The following is a 16,424-nucleotide window of genomic DNA, read 5'->3' on the forward strand; positions in this document are numbered from 1 at the left end:
CAGACATGTCGTGCATATAGCTGATGTAGGCTCTGCTGCGGGCTGTATAGTATATGTACATGGACTTGTGGCGGGGTAAAGAGCCACTTTGTTATAGCATTCTTGTAGTTGGCACTGCTGTTCGTCAACTGACAATGAATTGGAGTTTATTTTATTTTCACTCGATTGTCTCGCTGTGGATGCCGCTTTATGTGCGCCCGTCGAGCTAGCAGTTAGCAGCTCGCAAATCGCTAGACTAAACTTGTTGTCAGCCAACCAGTCTGTAATTCAGTTAGGGCTAATTGCCGCCAGGCAGGACATTCGCTGCGTTCTTTTCCAGGGTATCGCGATGTGGCATTGTTCTTCTGGTTTATAGCCTCGGCGCGTGCGGCGCAGTCAGCCACTTTGATTAATGGTCGACTGACAACTGACAACAACGATGACGCCAACACAAGGCGACATCACGGGCCGACTCCAACTCCTAATGCTAATGCATTTGATTCGGAGGAACTGTTTCCGCAATCACGGCAACAGTTTGTCGTTTATCCAATCTTTCGTTTATAGATATCACTTAATATATACGCCCGTGTATACATTTCACATTTAAACCTAGAGAACGGAGCCGGAAACTTAAGCTAAACAATGGAGGCTCCCTGCTGATTGGTTCGCTGGTTGATCTTCACGTGCGTCTGCCGCTTCTTCTCCTCCTTGAAGGCCTCCGTGTTGGCCTTCTTTTCGATGCGGCGCTCGTTACGATAGTCCTTGAGCAGGCGCTTCCGCTCCTTTTTCTCTTCGGGGGTCTCGTCCTTGGGTCTGATGGACAGAACGCTTAATGTGGAGAGTACCGATTTGGCGCACAGTGACTTTGGCCCAGTGGCAGCGGGTGATTCATCGGCCAGATTTGCAAGCGCCTTGGCTGTCAGTTGGCCATCGACCCCACCACGCAGGACATTTGTGGGCAGTCCTGTCTTCGGGTCGATCTGAATGGGAACTGGATTTGTGCTGGCACTGGAACGACGACTGCGCCGTGGCTCGTCGATCACCTTCGGGTGATTGTAGATATTCGAGTAGGTGGACAGGATAGACTCGCAGTCCCACTTCTTTTGCTTAGGGTCGTCCACCGCGTATTCCACCAACTCCTCCGTGGGATCTTCCTCGCCCTCGACCACATTTCGGTACTTCTCAATGCGTTCACGATCCCACTCCTTGTTATACTCGATGCTCTTGTCCTTCTTCTTAAACTCCTGGAAGCACTGCATCACAACGGGATGTTTCTGGTGCCAGTTGCCCTCGATGTCCTCCAGAGCCAAGTCGCCCAACTCCGGATCATCGTATGTGGCGTAAAACTTCTCGAAGCGATCGTCCAGTAGGGACAGCTGCTCATTGCGTCGGATCACGCTGGATGACATGGAGTACTCGGTGAACCGCGACTTGACCTCCTCGTCGTCAAAGCGACGTTCGCGCATGAGGGGCGCCAAGCGATCCATAAGTTCGTCCTCGTCTTCGTCCTCGTTTAGGTCATCGGAATCAAAGTCCATGTCAGATTGCTCTTCCTCATCTTCGTCATCCCACTCCTCCTCGTCGGAGTCACCCTCAGCCATGGCCTGCATTACGAAGTCATCCTCCAGCTCCTCGTTCTCACAATCGCTGTCCAAGGCGGCGACCACATCGGGATCCCAGTCGAGACGCAAGCTTTGTGGAGCCGCCTTGTTCAGCATGCCCTCGGGCTCCTCAAACTCGCTGGCGAACACTGAGCTGGGCAGCATAAGCTTGGGTGCAGGGCCCGGTTTCTCGTCATCCTGAACTTTCTGTTTTCTCGCTTGATTGGGATTCTCCATAATCTCCCAAACCACGTCGTTCTCGCGTTTCTTCAGGTGCTGCATGTAATCGTAGTCATCATCGAAGTGAATGCCAAACTTCTTTAGCTCCTCCTGCCGCTGGGCGGGATCGGTGGGTGGCTCTGGATCCTTCGCCTTTTGCTGGCGCGGCGCCGCCTCGATGAGCACCCTCTGCGGAGCATTTTCATCCGTCACCAGTGGATCGTGTTGACTGCGATGCACCAAATGGAAGGTGACCGCCTTCTTGCGGTCAATGTACGGCTTCTTGCCCTTAACCTGCCATGGAAGATTGCCTTTGAGATGGGTTTTAGTCAGTTTAGGAGTGTTTTACCCACCATTATTGGATTGTTTTCAGGAAATCTTTTGTAAATACAGAGAAACACATGTGCCTGCTGGAGCTGCCACCCAGAAAGGGATTTCGTATTACTGCCTTACGGTCACACTGTTTTCTCACTGCGTAGTTACGCTTAGTGTTGAATAACGACCACTTCAATTCGAAAAAAGGCGCATATGGGTAAATATTTATTGACTCGCATTAAATTAAAAGTTTTTAGGGCCACAGATTTTCCATTCTATGAAAATTGTAGTTTCTGAGATTTTTTTCTGATGATCAGCTACGTGAAATATTTGTCAGAACATTTAATGGTAAGAACTATGAACTACAACTTTTTCCCATTCTCATAAGAAATATTTACCATTAAAGTATAAATGGGCAATAATGTTACACTGTGCACCAAACAAATTATCGTTCATAGTACAGACTAATATTGCATTATCTACGAAGTAGATAAGAAAAACAAAATTCTACTTGGATATTTATTAAATCGTTTTTATTTGTAGTATGTACATTTACAAACTTGACACTTTGAAAGCAAGAGTACACTCGCAATGTTTTAAATACACTTGGGTGTGAATATGTTTCAATTTCTACACGTTACATTCATATGAATCTGTAATCTCAGCAGACTCTAAAGATTATACATAAACAAGGGTTTTGAAACATGTACGATACTAATAAGTAATTAGAGTTAGCCTAAATAGTAAAATCAATCTCTTCTACCGATTAAAAGCTTGCAAAAAATCAACTTAAAGTAAATCAGATGTTACGAAGATCGGGCTCCTTGCTACGCGTAATTATACTCACAGTCCTTAAAGTTTTCTTGACTTTCAATCAATAGATGTAATTTAGTTTATTTCAAAACATTTCTCGACATGCACAAAAACAAATTCGAATCGAAGCCTAGTTTTCAATAGTAAGCGATACTCTGAATAGACTAAAAATAAGTATAATCTAGTCACTTTTTGAAGATCGGTATATAGTTATTTCCTATCGAGTTTTTCGGGCACCGAACCCGAGCTGGTCGTTATTGTCTTTGGATGACCTTGCCAGTCCGGCGCCCTCAACTTTCATTTCATTTGCGATTCTTTACAGGTTTTTTAACTAACGATTATAATGATAATTTGATTATTCCCTTAGTAATTTTGTTGCCTCCCAGTTGGCTATATTTGCTTGAAGGAGAGCGCATCACTAGACAAAAGCACTTGGATTGCAGCTAGGCTAGGTACAGTCTGGTCGGCGGAGTATTTAGGCTATCCCAAATCACTAATCCATTACTTCAGCGCCTCCTTGGCCCTCTGCTCCCACTCGGCGCGTCTCTGGTGGATGCCCTTGAACTCGCCCACGGTGGCTGATCTCTCGATGGGTTTACTGGGTGCTACTGCAGCTGCTGCTGCTGCTGCTGATGCAGTTGGTGCTGCAACAGGTGTTGCTGCTGCTGCTGCCGGAGACGTTGGAGTAGTTGCTGTCGGGTTGGCCTGCTTCAGTTGGAGCGAAAACCTTTCGGCAGCGGGCCTGGCACTCCCATTACTGTTGCTGATATTGTTATTCAGGCTATTGCGTCCCTGATTGCTGGTCTTAATGGGGGGCAGGTAGGTGACCACCTTTGGTGGCACCTTCTGTTGCTGCTGATGGTTATTGTTATTGTTGAGATTGCGGAAGTCTGCCACCGAATTGCGATTGCTGCTGGGGTGATGGGTCACCTGGGTCTCGCTCTTGGGCGCCAGTTTGTCCAGCTTCTCCTCACTGTTCGATTGGTTCTCCTTGTCGCTATCCACGCTCTGTCCACCGCCTCCACTGGGCGAAAGCTTCTTGCTGTTGCTCACGGGAGCGGGTGGTTGTACCTGTGGCAGGGTCACAACCTCGTCATCCTTCACTTTAAGTGAACGGCGCGCAAATACCTTCATCAGCTCGGGGGTGGGATCATCCTTGGACGGGCTGGGATTGCCGTTGCAGCTTGCAAAGGATTTCTTGCGCAACACCACGGGATTGGAGGTGGGTGAAGTGTTTCCATTGACCTCGAATATTTCGGGAGAGGTGGGAGTAACCGGAGTGACTGGAATGGCGGGCGTTGCTGGAATCACCAAAGGAGTGGGTGGAGCAGTGTTTTCAGCCTTGGTAATGGATTTCCTGCGCTGCTCCACCGTCTTCAACCTCTCTTCGCTAAGGAACAAGCGCTTGCGCTCCTCTAGAGAAAGCCGATTGCTCTTCACTGGCTCCTTGGGACTGACTGGCTCCTTGGCATCCTTTACTTCCTTAACATTCTTGGGAGCACTGGGAGGAATCTTTGCAAACCCATTGCTTTTAGGTGTTTTAGGTGTGTTTGGTGTAGTGGCAGGAGTAACTGGAGTGGCTAATCCTTCACTACTACTACCATAGCTATTCCTCATACTAGTGGCACTAACGGATTTCAATTGCCTGCTCAAGCTGGGCTCCAGTATCGTTGGCCTGACCCCCGGACTGAGAGGCTTCGGCTGAGGGTGCTCCACAATCTCGATTCCCGCCAGATTCTCGCCGCTGTTCCGTCTGAAGCTGAGATCATCGTTGCTTTGACTCCGCTCCGTGGGCGACTTGAAGTTCTTGGCGAGCACCAAGTGATTGGTCTTGTTGTGCAGACGGGCCTGATCCACGCGGTTCAGCTGAATCTTCATGAACTCCGGCTCCCCGGTATTCTCCACATTGCTGGAATTCCGGCGACTGCCGTTGGAGGATCCCTGACCCTTGGCCGGAGTGGTGGGTGGGCTGTTCGAGAGCTTGGCACTCTTGGTCAAGGGACTTGCCGGGCTGGGAGTTGGGTTCGCCGCTGGAGCTGTCATCTTTGCTCCCAAATCCAGTAGCTTGGGACGCTGTTTGGTCGGAGTTGTTTGCTCCTTGGGCAGCTTTTCCGCCACATTTCCTGATTTCCGTAGAACGTTCACCATGGGTGACTTGACGATAAGGTCAATGTTCTGCTCAATCTGGGAGATATCAGCGGATCCCGGACTGCTCACTATCAGCTTAGTGGAGGCGGCCTTTCGCGGTGAGATTTTCGCAGCAGATGGCAACTGACCCGTGGATTCAGCACGGGCCTGCAGCAATTTGTTGTCGTTGATCTCGAATCCCAGGGACACACACTTGGCGTTGGGGGAAATTGGCGAACAGGGCGATTGTGGCGCCTGCTTGTAGAAGGCAGGTACTCGAAAGTTAAGCGACAGGTCCGGCAAACTCGGCATATTGTTGTGCACGGCCGTGGAGTCCACCGGCTCGTCCTCATAATTTCGGAAGCTGCGAGACTTCTCAACCGTCTTGCGCTGCTTCTCCTCGTAGTACAGGGGCGAGGGCTCATCCGTGCTGGTCTCCAACGAGTTGGAGGAGCTGGAGTGCTGGCCCACTGAGTCACTGGATCGCGATAGCTTCTGCTGGAAGGCACTCAAGCCCACAATCCTTGGTTTCCTCTCGAAATGCGTTGAGGTCTCCACTTTGTTCTGCTGTTCCCGCACCAAAGTGGTGGACTGGAAGGTGTCGTTGCCCCGCGAGCTCTTAGACAGCAAGTTGGTCACATCGTTGCCCGAGTTTATCTTCTCCAGCGGAGCAGCGCCCAGTTCCTTGGGCATGTATCGCTGTCTGGCCGCAGGACCTGATTTGGGCTTTAATGCCGTGGGTGGCTGTGGATGCACACCGTAGTTACTGACCATGGCGTTTAGTCCGTGCTTGCCCTCGTTGTGAATTTCCCGCTTGATCGTTTGTCGCGTCTCCTGGATGTGCTGCTCGTGGGATGTGGCACTGCGTGACTTGTCCGGCACTTGAAGCGCATCCCGAGCAGTGGCCTCCAAGCAGGAGGTTGAGATCTGCAGCTTTTTGGCCACACTCTGGCTGGAATCCGTATCCTCAACTCCGTCGTTGGCCCTGGCTATGGATCTCTTGGAGTTCCGGTGGATCAGCCGGCGCAGGAATCCACTCTCGTTCTCCTTCTCCCGCTCGTTGGCCAGGAAGTCATCCACATCCGTGGAGGACTCTCCCCGATTCTCCAGCAATGTGTTGGTCTTGCTGGTCAGACCTCGAAGCCCAAACATGTGCGACGTCGTGGAGGACGAGCTTGTGGTCTTAGTGGTCTTAGTGGTGCTGGTGATGGTGGAGCTCTGCTCGATTGTATTGGTTCGCTTGGTCGTCACCGAGCTGGTGGCGTTAGCCTGGACCGGTGGTGCAATGGCAGTTAGAGTCTTCGGTGGCAAGGAGCGCGTCTTGGTCTTGTTATCGACTTCTAAAAATTGTTATTAAAGAGATTAGTTCTCATGTATATAAAGATCTCATATATTGCATATTTCTTACCATGTACAGCTCTTAATCCAGGACTGATCTTTAGCACATCCTCATTGGCCTCCGGAATGGAAGTCTGAAAGATAATAATGCAATGATACTCCTGGATTTTCCCATGATCCATGTGGATGCCATGTTATATCCACCTACCTCCAATGTCATGCGATGTTGCCTGGTGGGTCCTTTCTTTTTCACCGGCCTAATGGCCATTTTGTGTTTGGCGGCCGCATGGGAAAGTCGATGACGTTCTCCGCCCACGGCGTCCACGTCGTCCTCGTGATGTGATCGCAGTATATCCGAGCCCATCGAGATCGATGAACTGGTGGAAACACGCGAGTGGTGACGGTACTGATGGGAGCTCTGGCTGTCCTCCGTCTCCACTTCGCCACTATTGACACTGTGCAAGCTGAGTGAAGACACCTCGCTCTGGTGGCCCCGCGACTGGTGACCCACTCCGGAGGTATTCCTACTGCTGGTGCCACCCGCTGCCCTCCGTTGCGGAGAAGCCGGGCTGCGGGGCAGACCCAAATCCTCGTCAGAGGCATCGGGTCTGTTACGTCGCTTTCGCAGGACATCCGTGAGCTCCGCCTGAAATGGGTATTTATAAAGATGTTATTCGCGATTTCATGAGCATAGAGCGTGTGGTTGAGGGTTCATTTCTTGTGGGTTACCCAGCTTTTCCAGCGGAAAACGAAACGAGCCCGCAGACAACTGCGTCCCAGGCGACTTTCGCCCATGGAAGAGCCACCCAGCTTCATCTTGAAGGGATTCTGCTTAAAGTCGATCATTTGGTGGGCCTCACAGCGCAGACGAGACTACAAATGACTGATGGGTAATCCCCGATTTAGCTGGGCAACTGTGGCTACCAATGAAGCCTGCGATTCCGAATTGATTGCAAAAAAAAACACTCCCAAATCTTACCGCAAACGAAAGCTGGAAGGGATTGGACTGCGCCCTAAGAGAACCCGAACCTCCGGCTACCATTGTTGATATAACTATGGAAATATCTCTGCCTATGAGCAACACGCGATCCCAACGATTTCACTTTCAACTCGAGCAGCGGCAACTGACGACACCCAAGTGCAATGTGCAACTGAGGATTTCGATGCAGATGCATCTTGAGAGTGAAGTGAAAATGGGAATGGGAATGGGCATCGGAATGGAAATGGCGTCGCATTTGCTTTTTACCTAGACGAACACAATTGGTGCAGGGCAGGCACTGAAGATCTGTTTATTGTCAGCTCTCGACCGAATTTCAAGGGTAAGACTCGAGGGACCCGAACTCTGTCCACAGAGTAAACAAACGAGTCCGAAAACGAGAAGGAATCCCACCTCCAACTCCGGAATTCCCGCCTTTTCGTATACCATCAGTGTTTGTGGCGCGTGACGTCGCCATCTGTTTGTTGGACTCATTTCTGGTGGGGATGCTATTTTGGGGAGCTCGTTGCTCGAGGATTTAGTGCTGGGCTGGTTCAGGTTAAAGACCTCGCCCATCAATTTTAGCTAAACAATTGCAATTGGGGATTTGGGGGCGAGTTCAATGTTCTGTCGCGGCGCCTGCATCCCTAAGTACATATGAAGTCTACTTAATTCAAAGCATATTTCACACATACAGTTCAGTTATTTTTAGGATACATGTGTTTATGCTTTTTTAAGCACTATAAATCACATTAACTTGGCTTTACAAAGAGAAATTTATCTCACCTATATGGTTTTTATTTCCCTTTGAATATCACAAACTGTTAATATCTTTAAATAAGATATTACTACTTCGATCAAACTTATCCTTTATCCTTGTGTTTCCTTGCACAATTGTATCTATTTCGCGGAATTTTCGGTGGTTCGAGAAACCGGCAGGTAGTTGCCATCCTGCGTACCTTAACCCATTTCGCGCCGGAGCTACCTGCACCGGATAGCCACTTCTTCTTAGCCAAGTTCCACTTTGGCTTGGAGTAGGAAAATCGCGGAGCGGACTCGACCAGTCGTCACGTTCACTGATTTATTGGCCCAGTTGGCGAGTGGGCCAACTCGCATTGGAGGCGGAGGAGGAGACAGCGGGGGAATCAGTCTCTGGTGGCCGGTGGATGGATAGTCGGCTCCCAACATGGCCACACACAACCGCCAACATTGATTACCGCAATCCAACCGAGGGGTTTTCGTCCAGAGAACGGGCACAACAGTTGGCCAAGTGGGAGGCATGGCAATCGCTTTGAATTAAATGCAATTGCATCATTGCGCCGTCCGAGTTGCATTTCAAATGCGGCTCAAACAAATGGCCGCCATCTGCAAGTGGGATAAATGCGCCAAAGTGTGCACATTTACCACTGCTAGCCCCGATCGGCAAATGGTTAACGCGAATTGACCCTGACTTCGGCCATAATCTTTAATATCTATGTAGACCAATTGCAACTGCATGGGACATTTAATTTTATGGGTACAAATGATACCGCTTGTGGGTGAAATCAAGGCAATGTGCTCATTGCTGGCCTTGTATAGCTTAAAGAACTACATTTTGTTTGTACTTAGCTAGATAACAATTGCCTAAAGAAATGTGAACAAAAAGTTGCCACACAGTAACTAACTATAATATTTTAGTCCTCTCACTCATAGATATATTCGTTGTTCCGAAGCTGATGTAAAGTCTGAAAAACGATACTTATAAGCCACCTAAATGAATTGCGGTTTCTAAAAACTACCTCTCTACACTAAATGCTTTCAAAATATTATTGATTTACTAGTCATACATTCTAAGCGCTTCGCTGTGGCGATGTTCAGAGTGGCTTTCTCCCAAGCAGACAGACCCAGTGAACATTGAAGAACCCTTCTCCAAACTCTCACCCAACTCCAGCTGCTCCGGCTGCCTCACATCACATCGCCACATCAAATCAAATCAAGCCAAATCGCCTCGAATCAATTTCTCCTCGGCTGTAAACCCAAGTGGCGGAAAGTGGGGCCGGGAAGTGGGCCAGTAGAAGTGGCCAGCCGATATGGACGTAGGCCGCATTTCTTCGCCAAAGTCCAGAATGCGCCCATCGGCGTGCGAAGAAATGCAATTAAAATCCTAACGCGGATGCGTCGAGGACGATTGGACATGGAGCCTGGGCACCAGAGTGCTCCTAATGGACGCGGAAATCGGTGCGCTAGTCAAATTCAGCAGTGGATGATGGGTTACGTAATACCTGGGAGTGGGGCCCACCAGACGGGAAGTGCCACAGATCTCATGTTGCTGCAAACGAATGTAGGCCGAAAATGAAAATTCAAGTGTCGGAAGCTTGGAAGGAGCGCTCTCTGCCCTCCCCATTGCCCGCCAGAGTTGGTCAATTAGCGCAGAGCGTGTGAAATGTGTCCCCCTTCAATCCACACACACTCGCATCCACAGCCACATCCACATCCCAGTTCGCATCCAAGTCCAAGACCGATGACGGCCATGCTCGCTCCCAGGCGATTTTAATGCGTGTTACCATGTTACCATATTGCTGTCATTCCAAGTCGTCCGAACTAAATGCTCGCCCCTCTCCACCAGCCATCAAATCGCTCGACTGCATTGTCATTTAGTTTTTCCATTATGGCCATCGTGTGGATGTTTTTCTCTTTCTATTTATCCGCAATTAATTCATCAAACTGGTTGCTCTGACTCTGGGATCACACATCTGCACATCGGTTGGTAAATATTTATAGACCTAAGCTCGCTTTCCGACCTGCTCTTCAGCTTTTCAAGGAAAAGTCGCCGAGTTGACGTGACTGGCTGGAGGATTAGCAGGGAGCCACAGGACAGAATGCTCTTAGAAATATGTATACTGGGTAACGAACGAGGAAGCCGGGAATTTTGATCCCCTTCTGGGAGTGCATTTAACCATTTTTCCAGGAAATGAACATTCTCCCAAGTTAAATACTTTTAGTATTGCCTTAGATTATAAGCCTTCTAGCAATTTGCAAGGTACGTATTAAAAATCCACCTAGTCCAAATCTAATCTGCTACCCTAATCTAATACAACTTAAAGTTCCCACTAGCACTTGGGACTTCCGCCTATCTAATCCAATTAATCCGACACTCTGCAATCAAGGAATCGCAGTTCTTTCAATCGCCACCACAGTTACCCAGTTGGACCGTTAAATCGCAGGTTCAGTAACTTTTTCACTTGGCTAGAGTCCAGGAATCTCGAGGATCGTGGACATAGCGCGGATCGGAGTCGGTTTCGAGTGGGAATCGGAATCGTGGAAATCGTGTGTCTTCACTGGCTAAAGTCTCGATGCAAACTGATTTAGCGGAAAACTTGCAGGAGTTCAATAGCATAGAAACAGAAAGAAATGCGATTTATTTGCTAACCAGGTTGGCAAATAAGCTGCGAGCCCGAACCCCGAGGATGGAAAAGCGGGGAGCTGGAGGAGCACTGGCCAAGTGGAAAAAAGTGGAATAACAAGAAGCGGCCAAGCGACCATCGGCTGGCCAACTCGTTTGTCCAGAAACCGAAGAAGCAATAGAAGTAACAGCCGACTGCCGGGAGAAGAAGCCGCAAATTGCCACGCGCTGCCAGAGGTGGAAAAGCGCCGGGAAAACTGGGAGTTGCAGGGCGGAGGGGCGGTGGGCGGGTGGTGGAAAGACTTACTGCATGGTTGCACAGAAAGAAAAACCTTGGGTCGTAAAATATATAAGCCACCATCAGCAAGTAAAGTAATTATTATATATAAATAATCAAACCATAGAGAAACTTTTTATTGCGTTCTTAAATACATTAAAATTAGCTAGGAATGCTCAAATCAACAACATATCAAAGTGGGTTTCATTGATAGCAAAGATTTCAATTTCCTCAAATATAAACATGCTTAAACCGATTTCTTGCAGTGCCACATTTAACATTGGTTTCTGTTTCCAGTTGCAACTTGCAAGACTCGTGCGTTGGCTATAGTTTTTCTTCTTTCACTCAAAAAAGAGGTGAAAAACGCTCAACCGACTTATGCATTAATGTTGATAATGATGTTCACAATGATGTTTCAGTCTATTAGATAACCGTCTTAGCCAGACTATTTTATTTCGGACTTTCCTTTGGCACAAGTTTCAAGTATATTTAATTAGTTTAGTTTGCAATTGTTTTGGAAGTTGCGAAGTAGTTGTAGCAATGATGAAATATACCCTAACCAATCGAACCACGATTGTCGGGAGTTATTCAACTCATTCCCTTGGGAAAAATACCCAATTAATAGATGTTCTGTATCGAAGATAAGTCAATAATCATTGGGGTGACAAAGTTGTCTTTTTCCGCAACAATCTCGAAAATGCGAAATATCAGAATCGTATGTCAATGGACTTTAGAGAAGATTTGGTCATCACAAATGCAGTAAGCACTGCCAACAAAGCCACCAATTGACTTTTATTAAAATCAATTTAGATTGATTGCAGCTCAAGTGCTCAGATATAAAAACTCATCAAACGGATTCCCCCAGTGACCCGAGGTCCGCGAACTCTGTTCAATGAAAAATACAAGTAAAATCACTTCCTATTGCAAAAGTAAGAGCTATTATATTATTTGAAATTCCAAAAAATTAAGAAATGTCCCAAGGCTGACGTTCTAAACTCCATAACTCAACTAATCTTAATCGGAATTTGAAGTAGCATACCTCTAAATGTTTCTGGAGCAATTCTCTAAAAATCTGCATTCAAATTTAGAATTTTATTTTTTTTTCATTTTTCTGTCATTTTTCTGATGTGATGACGATGCGGAAACTCAAAAATGTCCCAAGGCTGAAGTTCTAAAGTCCATAACTCAACTAATCTTAATCGGAATTTAAAGTGGCATACCTCTAAATGTTTCTGGAGCAATTCTCTAAAAATCTGCATTCAAATTTAAAATTTTATTTTTTTAAAATTTTTTTGTCATTTTTCTGATGTGATGTTGTTGTGGAAACTCAAAAATGTGATGATGTTGTGGAAACTGAAAAATGTCCCAAGGCTGAAGTTCTAAAGTCCATAACTCAACTAATCTTTATCGGATTTTGAAGTGGCATACCTCTAAATGTTTCTGGAGCAATTCTCTAAAAATCTGCATTCAAATTTAGAATTTTATTTTTTTTTCATTTTTTTGTCATTTTTCTGATGTGATGACGATGCGGAAACTCAAAAATGTCCCAAGGCTGAAGTTCTAAATTCCATAACGCAACTAATCTTAATCGGAATTTGAAGTGGCATATCTCTAAATGTTTCTGGAGCAATTCTCTAAAAATCTGCATTCAAATTTAAAATTTTATTTTTTTTAAATTTTTTTGTAATTTTTTCTGATGTGATGATGTTGTGGAAACTCAAAAATGTCCCAAGGCTGAAGTTCTAAAGTCCATAACTCAACTAATCTTAATCGGAATTTAAAGTGGCATACCGCTAAATGTTTCTGGCGCAATTCTCTAAAAATCTGCATTCAATTTGAAAAATGTTTGTATTTTAATTTTATTGTAATAGATTTCTAAAAATCTCTTTTCCACCACCTTTTTCATTTTATCAGTTTTTCCCTAATTTCTACCGATATTCCAGAAAATGACTATATTTCTCGTTTGCACTTCCACTAGCTGAGTAACGGGTATCTGATAGTCGGGGAACTTGACTCTAGCATTTATCTTGTTTTATATAGTAAATATTAAACTTAGCAACTCACCTTGAGCACAATGGATAGACTGCTGGCTGTGGCCGATTCGGAGAAGACGCTGTCATGTGACTGAGACAGGGTGTCCCGGGAGTAATCCCTGAAATCGGAGATTGTACAACCATTGTCGTTTCGCACGAAGATCGACTCACCCGTCCACATCCAGAAGGCGACCTTCGCTGAGGCTTCGCTGGCTGTCGGAGATGTCAGCGGCACCACCAGCTCCAGATCCGCATCCTGATCCTGATCCTGACCCTGATCCCAAGCCTAGGCTGGACTCCAGTTCCTGCGAGGAGTCACCCACGCTGCGAAGATGGCGCTGTTGGATTCTCTGCTCGGCAAAATAGCTGCTCCGGTTGAGGACAAGGGAATCGGGGAAGACGGCCACGCCGCCATGGTGTCGCTGGGCCTGGTACATGGCTTCCTGCGGGGATTGCGACTGGGTTGGGGTATCGGGAAGGACTGCCACCTGGCTGTGGTCCTGCTTGCTGGCGCGCTTCTTGCCCAGGAGCACACTCAGCAGCTCATCGCGATGCGAGCCGTACGACTTGGACTTGGGCAGCGATTGCGTCTGGTAGTTCTCCTTCAGCTGCTGGGGATTCAGGGGCGATCCTGGTGGCGAGGCTATTCCACTGCGCAGATTCTTCTCACTGCTGCTGCTGGTGGGCGGTGGCAAGGTGTTGCAGGATCCGGCTCCTGGCGACTGACAGGATGCAGGACTGTCCGCAGAACTGTTGATCGTACGTCGCCGGAAGATGCGCCGCAGATTACGGAGCGGATGGAAACGACGACGCTTCTGCTGCTGTTGCTGCTGCTGATTTGGGTGCTCTGGAAGGACCAAGAAACGCTGTTAGGTACTAGGCTTAATATAAACACATTTTTTTTTTAATTTTTAATTTGAAATATATAGAAAGACAGTTTTCCAGACGCTTGTTGTTCTTTTTTTGTCCCAAGCCATAACAAATTTAAAACTTTATTATATAATAATAATATAATAAAAACGAACTATTGCGTACAAATTACCGCAATCCAAATAGTGGGCAAAAACTTTTCTATAAAGTTGCTTAAAATAATTTTAACACTTGCAACAAAAAATATAAAGCATACATTTATTTCTTAATAAATAAATAAAAAAACACAATTATATTTTAAAATGTGTGTTTCAATTAGGTTTTCACACTCAGGCGAAGGGAATTAAATTATCGGTGATGGGAATTATGTTATCACCAGGGAATCTTATGCTCATACCTTTAGTAATTCTATTTAAAAAGGATTTCCATTAAAGTGATTACAAAATTCACTTTGCAATCAGTACTTCCGTAAAAGAACCCAAACATTTCGCAGTAACTTCCGAGGAAGTGGTCAACTTCCTATGTTACTCAGCAGTTCGACCCAATAGATTGGTTCGTAGAATTGTTCTGTCATTCATCAGAACTTAAGGCCCCAATACACCGAAAACTAAACAAGCGATAAGAAGTAAACAATAACCGAGTGAAAACGCGAATGGTACCAAAAACATGACCATAAATAGGCAAAAGTTGAAGACCTCTCAATTGCTGGAAGTTCCCAGCACGAATGAGAGGGAAATACGGAGCGATTAGGAGAGCGACAGGGATGGCTTATATGGGTGATTCGGCGATAAGAACGATTTTGACACCACGTTAAGAACCTGTATATAGTCCTTACTCGACAAGGTCATATAGTATCTGAAGCTTGCGCGATATACACAATTTCCCAGACGAAGAACAATTACGTACGAGAATCGAAAAGATAAAAAAGGGTTATAAAAATTCTTATCAATCGATTTGTGTTATCTTAAATAGCTTTTATAGCTTTTATTCATTTCTGGATGTCTGTAGAGCTACATGATTGCACACTTTAGATGGCCGATAAGGCAGTCAAAAGAAAAAGAACCATTCCTTATCGATCATAAAGAAATTATTGCCTGCAGGTACACAAAGTAGTAAGTATACCCATGCGCACATCTAAGTAAAGTGCAAATACTACGACTTGGAGGTTTTTGTTGGGATTCAATACATCGGTTTATAATTAATATGTGTATGTATAAGAGTATTTCCACTACTGGTGACCTCATATGTCGCAAAGCCTACTGATAAGCTCGTCCGTCATCTGCGAAAATTGACATCTCCTAAGTGACTCACCAGCCATCCCCACTCTTTGTGTGTCATTGCCAGAAATGAAAGTTACGAAAGCAAATAGCCATCGCTCAGTGGAAAGTCAGCATACCAGCAGTAGTCAGTGCATATATTAATTAGGGAAAAGAACGCCGCTGAACGGAAGTACAAGAATTTCGAAAAATAAAATCAAAGAACTCAGCCCAGAAAGCTGCGACCTCTAATCCAAAAAAACAGTCACGTTTTGGGGCCGCGACACGCGAACACCAAAAGACACAATATACACAGTATATATTTGTATATGTACATATATATAAATTTGTTTATGGCCAAACACTTGTGTAGTCATGGGTACGACAACTTCATTTATGTTTTTTTCGCTGATGGCTCGATTTTAATGATTAATTTCACCTGCGTTGGGGCTGGTCATCGCTTGATTAGTCATGAAAAAATGTAGTACGCTATATAAATATTAGGCGAGGGGTTAAGAGCTCCCAGTGGCACATTGTTCTATTTATTGCCTCTTGGGGTGTCTGGCTGTCAGCCTCAGTTCGTCTCGAAAATTGCTTGGGGACAGGGCGCTAATGGAATTTGAAGCGCCCAAAAAGCAGGGAATTACCACCCCATTTCACAAGTGAAAATCGTTTATTTATGGAATGCCTAATTGGGTCAGCAGTCAGTCTGTTTTCCTTTTTTCGCACCAAGAATGGAATTACTTTTGCAGCCGGCTGAAGTTCTTAAATTAATTAACAAACATGGGGCGCAGATCTTAAATTGAAAAGTTTGCACAAAGCTGTGATTCAATTTATGAGGCAATCCCGATTACATCAGCATTGTGGATACATTATTTCTAATTTATCTTGTCTAAAGACTATTGAGCAAGATTTGCCATTGCTTGAGCACCCATATTGTTCACTCTGGCTTTACTTTGCCCCCTGTCATCAGTTTGGGTTTCGCTTTTTCCGCGAATGTGGGCGAAATCTTTGGCGTCATTGTCATCTTTGGCTTGGCATGGCTTTGGTAATTCATCAACAGCGATTTTCGTCTTTTCAATTCGGCAACTCGATGCCTATGGGGATTTAATGTTAGTGATCTAATAGCGATCTCGAGCCCACGTGGCATTTTTGGAGGTGTTCAAGTGACACCGATTGCCATTCGAATCTGCATTTGCAATTCCAAAAAGGTTTGGCTGTGGGCTCGTTATTTATTT

The 16,424-nt window shown here is 46.0% G+C and overlaps 2 protein-coding genes across 4 annotated transcripts in view; both read right to left on the reverse strand.

Annotated features, from left to right (window-relative positions):
• Window positions 1–512: 512 nt before the first annotated feature.
• LOC6547212 (protein LTV1 homolog) lies at window positions 513–2,262 on the reverse strand. The gene is made up of 2 exons (XM_001976125.3): window positions 2,153–2,262; window positions 513–2,093 (listed from the first exon to the last, which is right to left on the reverse strand). The coding sequence occupies exons 1-2, from the start codon at window positions 2,153–2,155 to the stop codon at window positions 615–617; spliced, it is 1,482 nt and encodes a 493-aa protein (XP_001976161.1). The 5' UTR covers window positions 2,156–2,262; the 3' UTR covers window positions 513–614.
• Window positions 2,263–2,625: 363 nt separating this feature from the next.
• Window positions 2,626–16,424, reverse strand: part of LOC6547211 (serine-rich adhesin for platelets) — a 41,347-nt gene continuing 27,548 nt past the window's right edge. For 2 of the 3 annotated variants that reach the window (XM_015157056.1, XM_015157057.2), the window contains 5 exons: window positions 13,232–13,907; window positions 13,092–13,179; window positions 6,601–7,038; window positions 6,463–6,526; window positions 2,626–6,394 (listed from right to left, as the gene is read on the reverse strand). In XM_015157056.1, the coding sequence (XP_015012542.1) occupies window positions 3,429–6,394; window positions 6,463–6,526; window positions 6,601–7,038; window positions 13,092–13,179; window positions 13,232–13,907 (4,232 nt within the window). In that variant the 3' untranslated portion in view covers window positions 2,626–3,428. Of the gene's footprint in view, window positions 6,395–6,462; window positions 6,527–6,600; window positions 7,039–7,371; window positions 7,568–13,091; window positions 13,180–13,231; window positions 13,908–16,424 lie in introns of those variants that run through there. The other variant, XM_026981138.1, reaches the window with a different exon arrangement.

This window comes from Drosophila erecta, unplaced genomic scaffold (assembly GCF_003286155.1).
Source record: "Drosophila erecta strain 14021-0224.00,06,07 unplaced genomic scaffold, DereRS2 tig00000092-arrow-pilon, whole genome shotgun sequence".
NCBI classification, from domain to species: Eukaryota; Metazoa; Arthropoda; class Insecta; order Diptera; family Drosophilidae; genus Drosophila; species Drosophila erecta.